Raw genomic sequence first — 11,611 nt, 5'->3', positions numbered from 1 at the left:
ATACTACTTAATGAATATGGAAAATTTTCCTATACAGAGGTAGAATCCAGGGCACAGGCTAAAACAGTATTCAGTAGTCTAAACAAGACTGAGTCTGGTTTTATGGAATCCACTTTAAATTTTAGATATCAGACTGTATGTACATACATACAATAAATAGACTATACAATTTTTTAAAGTAGTTTAATAAACTCCACAAAATAATAGCAGATGCATTGAAATATTTACATAATTCGATTTTCAAATCTCTCATTCAAATAAAAGGGATAAAAATAAAATTTCTGCTTTTAAGGCAGCAGAACCTCTTTCCTGAAATGGATTGGTAAAATAAGATACTTCACTGGAGAGGAACTAATTTATGCTTAAGAGGTATTCATATTCAGCTAAGAAAATACAACCCTTTTTCAGCTATATAGATTAGGGAATATAAAATGATATTTTCTACATTTTTAGACCTGTATTCAAAGTTCTAAATTCAACTTTGACTTGAAGAGAGAAGGTGATTTTGGTACCCATACAGAGTAGATCATCACAATTACAATGGAAAGATAATTAACATTTTATATTCTGTTTATTTGCTTTTGAAAGTTTGGGTCAGAAAGGCTGTGATAATAATTCTAGCCCAAACAGGTATGCTTATACCTGACACAAATTTCACTAAAACCTAACACTTTTGGCTTGGAGTTCTTGGGATTTCGACTTTCTGAGTCCCTTCCATTTCCAAAGCATGTTTCATTGAGAGCAGGCAATGTTTGGGGATCGGGTGTATGATTCAAGACTAATTAAGATGCCAAAGTTTTCCAAGCTCACATGGGAAGAAGGTGAAACACAGACCTGCTGCTGCCACTGGCCTCCCAGAGACTTGAAAAGGGAAACAACTCAGAAACCTGTCACTGTGACCTAAGAAAATATGCAAAAACCCAAAGCATTACATATGCAAGTGACTCACACTCTTAGATTTCACATCAAATTCATTATTTGATATTCTATCATCAACTCTTTTATTTTACTTGATATAAAAGATTCTTATTGAGCCCATAAGGAAATCAGGGATCGTAAGAAAATGAAAAAGTATGGTCATAATTAATGAAGCATAAACCTTCACAGTTTGAATTTTGTAGAACTTCTCTAAGCACCCACAATGAAAATGCAAGTTGAGTTTTTTTTAATTCAATCATTCTGTGAAAAATACCTCAGTAAATAGTAACATTTTTCCCTTCAATGATCTTCCCACTGGAATACCCAACCCACCCTTGTTTTTTTTCTTTTTATTTTAGATTTTTTAAAAATTTTATACAAATAGACTAACTTTGATTTAAAGTAAACATATAAAAATTGAGAAGAATATTGCTTGCAACAATGGACTTGGAAGGAGAGGAATGGATTAGGCAGGGGTACAAAGAAATGGCTCCTACTCGGTAGCTCCAGGCGCATGCCCAGCACTCTGCAGAACTCTCATGGGGACACCCTCTGCTGCACAGTGTCCTTCAGCCCACAAAGTCTGACTGATTTTGTAACAACAACTTCAGGTCAGGAAAAAAACAAATGCAAGAAAATCGGAAGGCACAAGCACCCATGTGATCTAGAATGTTCTTGGGGTGATGAATAAGGAGGGAAAGGGATACTTTTGGTTCAGCACTACAGTCAATTTCGCCATTGTTGAAGAAAAACGGTATAAAATAAGGGTGTACAGAAATGGAACGAGCACAGCCCACTGGTGAGGAAGAAAGCTCAGAAGACAGCGCGCAGAAATAGTGCGGAGAGAAATGACCAGTACTATTTATTTGGAAGTCTGCGCCACGGTGGGTACAAACTACATCCCCTGCTCTGTGGGACCAAAATGAAAACAGGGCAAAAACAAATGAACAAAAATACCCCCATCCCAAAAAAGCAGCAGAAGGAATGCAAGAAGTCTTACAGGACACACTGGCCCAGCCCTGGGTGCAGCCAGCTCTGCATCCACCGCTGCACTCGCCAACTTCAGCTACTGCCCCCACGGGGACTCCAGAGGGCCGGGCCACTTAACCATTTTCCCTGCCTCGCCACGACTTCGCTTTCCCTTTATTTCCTCCTCCAGGATTCGAGTCCACTCCCTCCACGAAGGAAGTGCTGTTGCTGACAGTGGGGAGAGCGAGCTGGGATCTCCAGGGCACTGACGCTTCCTCCAAGCCTTGCTGCATGGGCGCTCATCCAGGCAGCTTGACGGAGCTATGCGTTAAAAAAGAAAAGGAAAGAAAAAACAAAAACAAACCCACCCCAAGTCTGTCTTTTCTCAAACTAAAGGAGAAACTAAGGGATGGTGTGGCCTCCGCAGTTAAGAGATGATGGCCGGGGACCACCGGGGCAGAGTCAGGTTGTCTGCACTGGCTGAGCGCTTCCTCGCGGATCTTCTCAGGTCCTTGTACTTGTCCTCGCAGAGGCGAGAGATGGCCTGAGGGGCAAGAGAGACAGTGTGGGTCAGGGAGGGCCATATCTGCATCCATTGCTCACTCGTCCTGGGCACCGAGGGCGTTGCATGAGGGACAGGCAGAGCCCCGGCCCCTGTGGAGCTCTGGCCCAGAGCCCAGCTCTCTGATGGCAGCAGAGAGATACGAAGGGAGTGTGGACTCAGCTCTTGTTTCCCAAGAGCTCACAGTCTGAGAAAAGACTCTCAGGATATGAAATAACAGGAAAGTGTCACCTCGCAGTCGGCCCCACCAGGGTCAACGCTGGCTCCCCATTTAGGGGTGTGGGACGGGCCCCGCCCACACGAGTGCTGTTTTGAATCCTTGGAGTCCTCACCTGCAAGCGGGGCAAGAACAGCACCATCCTGGCAGGGCTGGCGTGGAGCACGGGCTTGGAGCTGAGCCTCACAGGGAGGAGAGCTCGGCCCCTGGCGGCAAGGACAGCTGCAGCCAGACCACCAGCTAGGGACTCCACAGAAAAGGATGGAGGACTTAAGTCACCTCTAGAGGGCTGCCGAAAGAGGGACCCAGGGGGATCACAAAAATATGAGATGTGCAGATAATCAACACTTTGGTGATGAGGACGGGGGGCCATGCTACCCTGGCAACAACTCTCCCAGGGCTGCCACTGGGTGTGGCTAGAACTGGCTGATGGCAAAAGCTGAGCCCACTGTCCCAGGCTTTGATTATTTGAAGAAGAAAAAGAGCAGCCTTGTCAGGACATGACTGGCCTTTTCTCCTGCCCCGCTAACCCCTAGGGCCCGTGACACAGCAGCCCCAGAAGCAGGTGAACTCTCCCTTCTCGGCACTCGGAGAAACCTGAGGGAACAGCATGTGCCAACTCCACCAACCTCGGCCTGTGCTCTCAGGGTGACTGACTCAGAGCCGCAGGGAACACAGACTTGCTCTCCTGCAGAGCTGTATAGCTGCCAGGAGCTCCGGCTTGTCTCATCAGCACTGAAGCAGCCACTAGAGCCATGGCTGGTGATGAGGGGGACCAGGGACCACAGCACAGGCTGAGGTGGGGCTCATGCTCTCAGGGAAAGCCAGATTCTACCTCATATCTGTGCTTGCGAAGGTTTCACAACATTTGCCTTCAGGAAGTCCTGCAGAGGGAGGGTTTTCCATTTTTCCTAGAATAGATGATAACTGGGAGACTGGGTGGGCTTTCCATTCCAAAGGCCGGCACACAATCACAGGGGCATGGCTGAGTTCTGAAACTCTCACTGGATTTTTATTTCTAACCAGTGCTATGCATCCAGTCTTTTCTACGGTTTACTTCTTGGAATTAACATATTACTTTTTAAATTTTTAGTTAACATTTTTCTTTCTTAAGCATGTAATCCATAACAGCTTTCTTCTCCCAGCTCTAGACCACCGTGTGGCCAAGCCATCAAGATGCCACACCAACTCTGCACTGAGTGACAACATCCCACCTGGGATGGGCAGTGGCGTGGGCAGCACGAAGACCTCACAAGCTGGGGACATGACAGTGCCATCCACCACTCGGAAATGCTCTGTGGGATGAGACCAAGGCAGGATTGGGAAAAAAGGTGCAGAGGAGAAAGGCTGGGGCACACCCTCTCTGGAGGAGGGGTCTCTCCCCAGGGATCCTGCTTAATTACCACCCCGTCCCCTTTCCTCCTGCCAAAAGGTCAAGTGGGAAGAGCCTGGTGAACATATGAGGTGGAGCCACATACTGGCTCACAAATATGCTGTGATGAGACCCAAAGTTACACAGCTTAACAATGATGGCCCAAGACCAGTGGTGCTGCCCTCAGCTCTAACCAGCCTACGGAAAAGGTATTTTGGAAAAAAAATAAAAAGCAGAATCAAACCTTTTTGGATTCCCAATTGTTAATATCATCTGGCAGCTTTTTCCTATAAAAGCGCATGCTGAGAAATACCTTTTTGAGGGGCTTATATTGCGGGAAATGCTTTTTGGGGGGACATAATTTTTTTAAACCTGTCCATAAAGGTAAGGGTTTTAAAAAATATTTGATTTCAAAATAGAATTGTGGTGGCTCATGCCTGTAATACCAGCACTTTGGGAGGCCAAGGTGGGCAGATCACAAGGTCAGGAGTTCTAGACCAGCCAGGCCAACATAATGAAACCCCGTCTATCTCTTCTAAAAATACAAAAAAAATTAGCTGGGCGCGGTGGTGCACACCTGTAGTCCCAGCTACTAGGGAGGCTGAGGCAGAAGAATCGCTTGAACCCAGGGGGCGGAGGTTGTGGTGAGCTGAGATCATGCCACTGCACTCCAGCCTAGGCAACACAGCAAGACTTCATCTCAAAAAACAAAAAAACAAAAAAACTATGCTTATTAAGTATAAAGTGATATTAAACTGGTTATTAAAAATATGAAGTGGCTGGCCAGGCACAGCGGCTCACGTCTGTAATCCCAGCACTTTGGGAGGCCAAGGCAGGCAGATCACCTGAGGTCAGGAGTTTGACACCAGCCTGGCCAACATCGTGAAACCCCGTCTCTACTAAAAATACAAAAAATCAGCCGAGTTTGGAGGCAGGCACCTGTAATCCCAGCTACTTGGGAGGCTGAAGCAGAATTGCTTAAACCCGGGAGGCAGAGACTGCAGTGGGCCAAGATCGCACCACTGTACTCCAGGCTGGGTGACAGAGCGAGACTCCGTCTCAAAGAAAAAAGAAGCAGAACAAATCATAATCAACTGCCCAGCTATATATCCTAGTAGCTCATCTTTATTTTACATCATGTAGTGGGGGAAATGATCAATGTGACCACATGCATTCCTGGTCCTCAAATGATGTATTGGCAACACTGCACCACAAAACGCTTTTTTAAAGCATCTTACCTCAAGCTTGTGAGCCCTCTCCCTGCTCAGGGGCTCCAAGGGAAAGCTCAGGTTGTTCGCTTCTGCCAGAGAACGAAGATCAAAATAATACTTGGCATAGACACTGGAAGGAACATTGATGTTGAACTGCAGCAATTCAAGAAACTGTCGCTCTAGCTCGTTCCTGCAAAGCAAAGACAAAAATAGCCTATGCTTAGCTGCCACACCAGGCCGCATGGCCTGCCAAGGCAAGTTGCTGGAGACCAGACTCCAGAAAACTGCATCCTCCAGGAAGACAAGGGATCTAATTAAATGTCTGGTTAGACACCAGATGTCTGGTTAGACCACCATATTGGGATTAAAAGCCAAATCCACTTGATCTGGTGCCCAGAAGGATGAGGACTGGTTAATTGGGATCATCACCAGGAAGGGTTTCAGGGTGAATCACTTCACTGAGATCTAACACACACACAGCAGGCTCTGGCTGCAGGTCTCCGTGATGACAGGCTGCTAACAAAGGGTGGATGCAGCAGCCAAGAGCTGCCACGTGGAGTCCCGTGAGGGCCCTTCGGCAGGGGCCCAGAGGAAAACACAGCCTCTGCAGACCTAGAGGACTTTGGCTTCCTTGGCAGCCCCTCCTTACCTCCAGGGAGAAAAGAAGGGAGGAACTGTGTAGGGGCTTTCTTAGGCAAAAGGCAGGGATTATGGGGGGAGGGTGTCCAGTCTCTGCCTCAGTCTCTTAAAAAGAGAACTCACAAGCCGGGAAGAATGGAAGCAGCAGTTTCCACACTTGAGCACACACCCCATCACCTGGTGGGCTTGTTAGAACAGACACGGCGCTCCACCTTCACACTGTGGGGATCAGTAGGTCTGCGGTGAAGCCTGAGAATGTGCATTTCTAAGGAACTCCCAGGTGATGGCGAGGCTGAGGCTCTTGCCCCAGGCCCACACTCTGAGAACCACTCAACTAAAAAGGTAGGTCGGGAGAGGAGGTGCTAAGATCCACCCTGCCAACCCATCTACATGTTGATGGAATGCTGGGAGAAATTCAAAAACTTCTACTTTAAGAACTTCTCATGTCAGCTATCTTTCAAATTAGGTTTATTTCTAGATAGTTCCTCTGGGTGGGGGGAACCTTCTCGGTGAGGGAACTATCTGTGGGGCACTGGTCCTGGGTCAGGCACTCGGATTCAGCACGTTCTCCCCAGGAAGCCCCCAGGGGTGCCCACCCACGGGGTGCCCACCCACTGCACACCCTCCAGGAACCTCCTGTCCTTGCCCACACTACGCAGCATGTGGCTGCTGAACTCAGCCTCCTGGGCTGGTCTCCTCATAGTCAGGAACCGCAATATCTGCTTTTGTGTGCCTGGCCCCCAGCACGTGATCTCAGAAGGCTTCCCACAGCAATGAGAGCTGAACTGAGGTGAGGGAAGCATGGAGCTCTGGCAGAGAGGAACCAGGGCTGAGGAGGGGGTGTTTCGGGCAGAGTGGGTCCCCTCCAACCTGCTGCAGGCAGCCAGAACACACAGTCACCATTTCCTGTGAGTGAAGCCAGGGCCCTGGTGCAGGGCCTCACCCTCCTGACCCCAATCCCAGCCTCCGCATTCTAAGTCATGTCCTGCCAACTCTGCTGAACGCTGAGGGTCCGGGTCTGAGCCTCACGTGCAGGCACCATCCTGTCCTGAGTGATGTCCCGAGACCCCTATGGCTGTTCCCGGTGAGTCATAGCACTCAGCTATGAGGGACTGAGGAGGGCTCCACACCAGCTCAAGTTGCTGTGACAAAGGACAAGAGCAGTAAGGAGATGGGTGGGGAGGCTGGGGCTCAGCAAGGCCAGTGGCTCTGGGGAGACATGAAGCTGCTGGGGAAAGGAGCACTGGGACCTGTGCGCAGGCAGCAAGGAAGGAGGCCCGAGGAAGGCCCATTCCGGTCTCTTCATCAGATGAACAGCGTCACTGCTTTTTTCCACACAGCCTCATGAAAAGAGTTATAACAAGCTCCAAATGTATTTACTGTACTAAATTTCATAGTTTTTAAGAATTCAGGTCGGGTGTGGTCACTCATGCCTGTAATCTCAGCACTTTGGGAGGCTGAGGCAGGTAGATCACCTGAGTTTAGGAGTTTGAGACCAGCCTGGCCAACAGGGTGAAACCTCGTCTCTACTAAAAATACAAAGAAAATTAGCCAGGCATGGTGGCACATGCCTATAATTCAAGCTACTCAGGAGGCTGAGGCAGGAGAATCACTTGAACCTGGAAGGTGGAGGTTGAAGTGAGCCGAGATTGCACCATTGCACTCCAGCTTGGACGACAAGAGCGAAACTCTGTCTCAAAAAAAAAAAAAAAAAATTAGTCAGGTGTGGTGGTGGGCACCTCTAATATCCCAGCTACTCAGGAGGGTGAGGCAGGAGAATCGCTTGAACCCAGGAGGCGGAAGTTGCAGTGAGCCGAGATTGCCCCACTGCACTCCAGCCTGGGCAACGAGAGCGAAACTCCATCCCAAAAATAAATAAATAAATAATAATTTACTTTGATTTGGGATAATTTTTACTTACAACAACTTTTATTTATGCTTCATTTAAATGAGATGTAATAAGAGATCATCCTGTGAAATACTGGAATCCAGGTAAGATTTCAACAAAACGAAAGCGTCAGAGGCCCTGCTAAGGCCAGAAGTGTCAAAATAAACGTCAAAGGAGCAAATCCCAGGAGAACCTGGGAGCTGCCGTGGACACACCGCCGTCTGGTGGTCAACAGGCGTCACTGCAAAGCATATTCTCCCAATGCTAAGAAGAAAAGTCTAAGAGAACAGCCTGATAATCCTGCCCAAAATGATATACAGACACCATGGTTCCAGATGGAGGCAGACACTATGAGCAAAGTCAAGAGGAAGCTGCTTTTGAACAAGGCGGCATTTTCCCAGGGTTCCCTGGAAAACAGAACAACCTTCTCCAAGCGTGAGTTTCTGGTTAAGCTTTGAGAAAATAGATTTTAGAGCTGTTCTATTTTCAAAAAATGAATTTTTTTCTAAAGATTTTGAAAATAAAAATAATTTCCAAAATTTGAATTTCCAAACTGCAGCAGCATATCTTTTACAGGGACACTGACATCTTGCTCTGTGATAAATTATCAGAAAACTAACGTGATGCCAAGAATGGGCCTGATGGATTTACTATCTGCATTGAGATAACTATGAAGAAACAGTTTTGGTGTAGAACGTTGTAAGAAATATATTCAAGTCGATCAACAAAAACCACATTTCAGAAATCTTTGTCACACTAGATTAACACTGTATAAAAACCCAATTTGGTGCAATTCAGCAACTTGAAAATAGAACTCTAAAATGATGTAAAAAGAGCTGTTTTAATCATCTAATATGCTGCCTACTTTTCTAGAAACTAGGGTCACTTCCCAAAAGAAGGAGAAACAAAGTCTTGAAAAGGTATCTGCACAGCCACACTTACAGCCTCCACTTACTAGCTCAATGTGGAGGCAACCCAAGTGTCCATGGGTGGATGAGTGGATAAAGAAAACAGGACACAGACCCCCAATGAAATATTATACAGCCCTAAAAAGAGAGGAAATTCAGACACATGCTACAACATGGATCAACCCTGAGGACATTATTGGCAAGTGAAATATGCTGGACACAGAAGGACACAGACTGTATGATCCCACTTGTGTGAGGTCCCGAAAGTAGTCAAGTTCATAGAGACAAAAAGTAGGACAGTGATTACCAGGAGCTGGACGAAGGAGGAATGGCAAGTTAGTGTTTAACGGAGAGATTTCAGTTTGCGAAAATGAAGGGTTCTAGAGATGGATGGTGGTAATGGTTGCTCAACAATGTGAATGTACTTAATGCTACAGAAATGTACACTTAAAAATGGCTACAATCATAAATTTCATGCTACATACATTTTACTACAATTTAAAAACAAAACACCACCAGAAACCAGGTATCTACAGAGGAACTGAAGTTCTTTCTCTGTGACATTCTGTGCCATGCAATGCTTGGACAAGTCACTTGATTTCTCCTTATTTGGATTTGTCTACACATGAAAATGACACTTACAGGAACATTGCAAAACAAAAACAAGAAACAGACAAACCTCGAGGTGTAATTTTTTTAACAATATTTTTGCCTACAGAACTCTGCACAGTGAAATTTCACTGTCCTTTCCCCATCCACAGCGGTTGCCACTTCTTGCTCTAAGCTGGCCTGTGATGCTGTGACCACTGATTGTTGGTGAGAGTGGGAGAAAGGTTGGCCCTTGGCCCCATCTTCCCACATGAGGTCTGCCTGAAGCTAACATCTGACTGGCGCTGGTGACTATCCACATGGCCTAGTGCCCTGACTATTCTGGCTGCAAGTCTCAGTGACACTCGTCGTACAGTGTTCTTCAGCCTGCACCCACAGATACGCAGCTGCACAGTCAGCTGCCTTCCAAGCCAGAACCCCTCTGTCCAAAGGTACATGGGGAGACTCCAAGTCAAGTTCTCACGTTGGATAATTCTTGAGCAGATTAGCCTATGGTCAAAAATACCAGGAAGGTCACTTCAGGAAGCTGGGACACAGGCCAGGAAGAAGGGTACCTAGAAGAACAAGCACTACCAAAAACCCCATTTGAAAAGGTTTCCATCTGAAACCTGCGAGCCCTCTCCCTGCTCAGAAGCTCCAAGGGAAAGCTCGGGTTGTTTGCCTCTGCCAGGAAACTGAGACCAACTAATGACAGATTAACACACTGCTAAATGGCAAAAAGTTTAAAACAACGCATACAATATGGGCCCAGTTTTGTAAAAACAAAATCTATGTAAACACTGGGAAGTTCTATATAATAAAAATGTTAGCAATATTCTTTCTGAGTGATGGGATTATAGAAAAATGCAGCAGGACAGCCCTTGATAGGATGGAGCCAACCCCAGGATATCTGAGACTTCTCCTGCCCAAACGCCTCCCACCCCACCCTCAGGCCCAAGCCACTGACTCTTTTCCCACTTGGGGATGAAAAAGAGGATTCTAGGATCTTGGGGACTTCCACAGCGTGCCAAGAAGGACAAGCTCCTGGCACACACCTCCCCCATTCTGGGACACCCAAGTGGGATTTGTGGAAGGAACCCATTGTTCATCTAAGGCACTGGAGGTAGGGAGTGCAGCTTGGGTGGCTGTCCAGGCACCTGTTCTACAGGCTGTGTCATCTCAGCTCTATTCCTGAAGCTATGCTGGGAAAACTCACTGGCAGTGCCTCTGCTCATCTTTACCTTGGTGCAGGGCCCCCAGCTTCCAGTGAGCCTTGTGCTGCCTCCTCTTCCCATAAAGGGCTACCGAGGAGTCATGATTTTCCCTCAGCCATTCAGCTGAGTGATGTCCAATTCCACCAATTCCTGGGCTCACACGGTTTTACTGGGAAAGACTGAATGAAGCATTCATTTCTAAAAATTCTAATAGTAAATCTATTTTACTGTGCAGGTGCCACAAAATCACTTGGAGCCTCTAGCTCCACCAGCATCTATGTCCACAGATATCCCCAGCAGCTCCTAGAATGTGGATTTCATTCCTTCTTTTAATAAAGTTTACAGGGTGTATTAGTTTGCAAGAGCTACTGTAACGAAAATGCTAGGGGCTTAAACAATGGGAATTTTTTCCCCACAGTTTGTGGCTGTTAAGTCCAAGCTGTCAGCAGACTGGTATCTCCTGAGGCTGCTCTCCGTAGCTTGCAGGTGGCCGTCTGAGTCTCTCATGCTCATCCCTCTGTCTGTTCCCTGTGTTCTGATCTCTTCTTCTTATAGGATACCTGTCATATTACGTTAGGACCCACCCAAATGAACCAATGTTAATTTAATTAGGTCTTTAAAAACCTTATCTCCAGACATGGTTACATTCTCAAACACTAGGGGATGGGAGGGCTTTGCATGTGAATTTGAGGGGGACAAAGTTCAGCCCCGCAACACTGCCTTCGTGCCCTTCAGAATTCATGTCCATCTTACATGCAGAACACACTCACCTCATCCTAACAGCCCCTAAGTCCTAATGCATTCCCGCTCCATCTCTAAGTCCCAAATCCTATCTAAATCTCATCTGAATCAGGCATGGGTGAAGCTTGAGGTATGATTCATCCTAAGGCAAAATTCCTCTCCAGCTGTGACCCAGTGACCTGCTTCTAAAATACAATGGCGGCACAGGCACAAGACAGACATAGGACAGGCATCCCCTTTCCTTCCAAAAGAAAGAAAAAAACTCAGAAAGAAAGGGGTCACGGTATCCAGCAAGCCCGAAATCTAGCAGGGCAAGCTCCAGGGATTGAAGACTTAAGTCCTCTCTGCTGATGCACCATCACCCACCCCCAGGAAGGCAGCCCT

General features: G+C 46.9%; 1 protein-coding gene across 17 annotated transcripts in view; it reads right to left on the bottom strand.

The window, feature by feature from the left end:
• Positions 1-1,755: 1,755 nt before the first annotated feature.
• The window catches only part of CCNY (cyclin Y), a 308,606-nt gene continuing 298,750 nt past the window's right edge, over positions 1,756-11,611 (bottom strand). For all 17 annotated transcript variants that reach the window (XM_054523222.2, XM_054523223.2, XM_054523221.2 and 14 more), the window contains 2 exons: positions 5,277-5,439; positions 1,756-2,431 (listed from right to left, as the gene is read on the bottom strand). In XM_054523222.2, coding sequence (XP_054379197.1) covers positions 2,315-2,431; positions 5,277-5,439 — 280 coding nt within the window. In that variant the 3' untranslated portion in view covers positions 1,756-2,314. The remainder of the gene's footprint in view (positions 2,432-5,276; positions 5,440-11,611) is intronic.

The sequence above is a fragment of the Pongo abelii genome, chromosome 8, assembly GCF_028885655.2.
Source record: "Pongo abelii isolate AG06213 chromosome 8, NHGRI_mPonAbe1-v2.0_pri, whole genome shotgun sequence".
In the NCBI taxonomy this organism is placed as follows: domain Eukaryota; kingdom Metazoa; phylum Chordata; class Mammalia; order Primates; family Hominidae; genus Pongo; species Pongo abelii.
The sequence above is the reverse complement of the archived record's forward strand: the minus strand, read 5'-3'. Positions and strand labels throughout refer to the sequence as shown.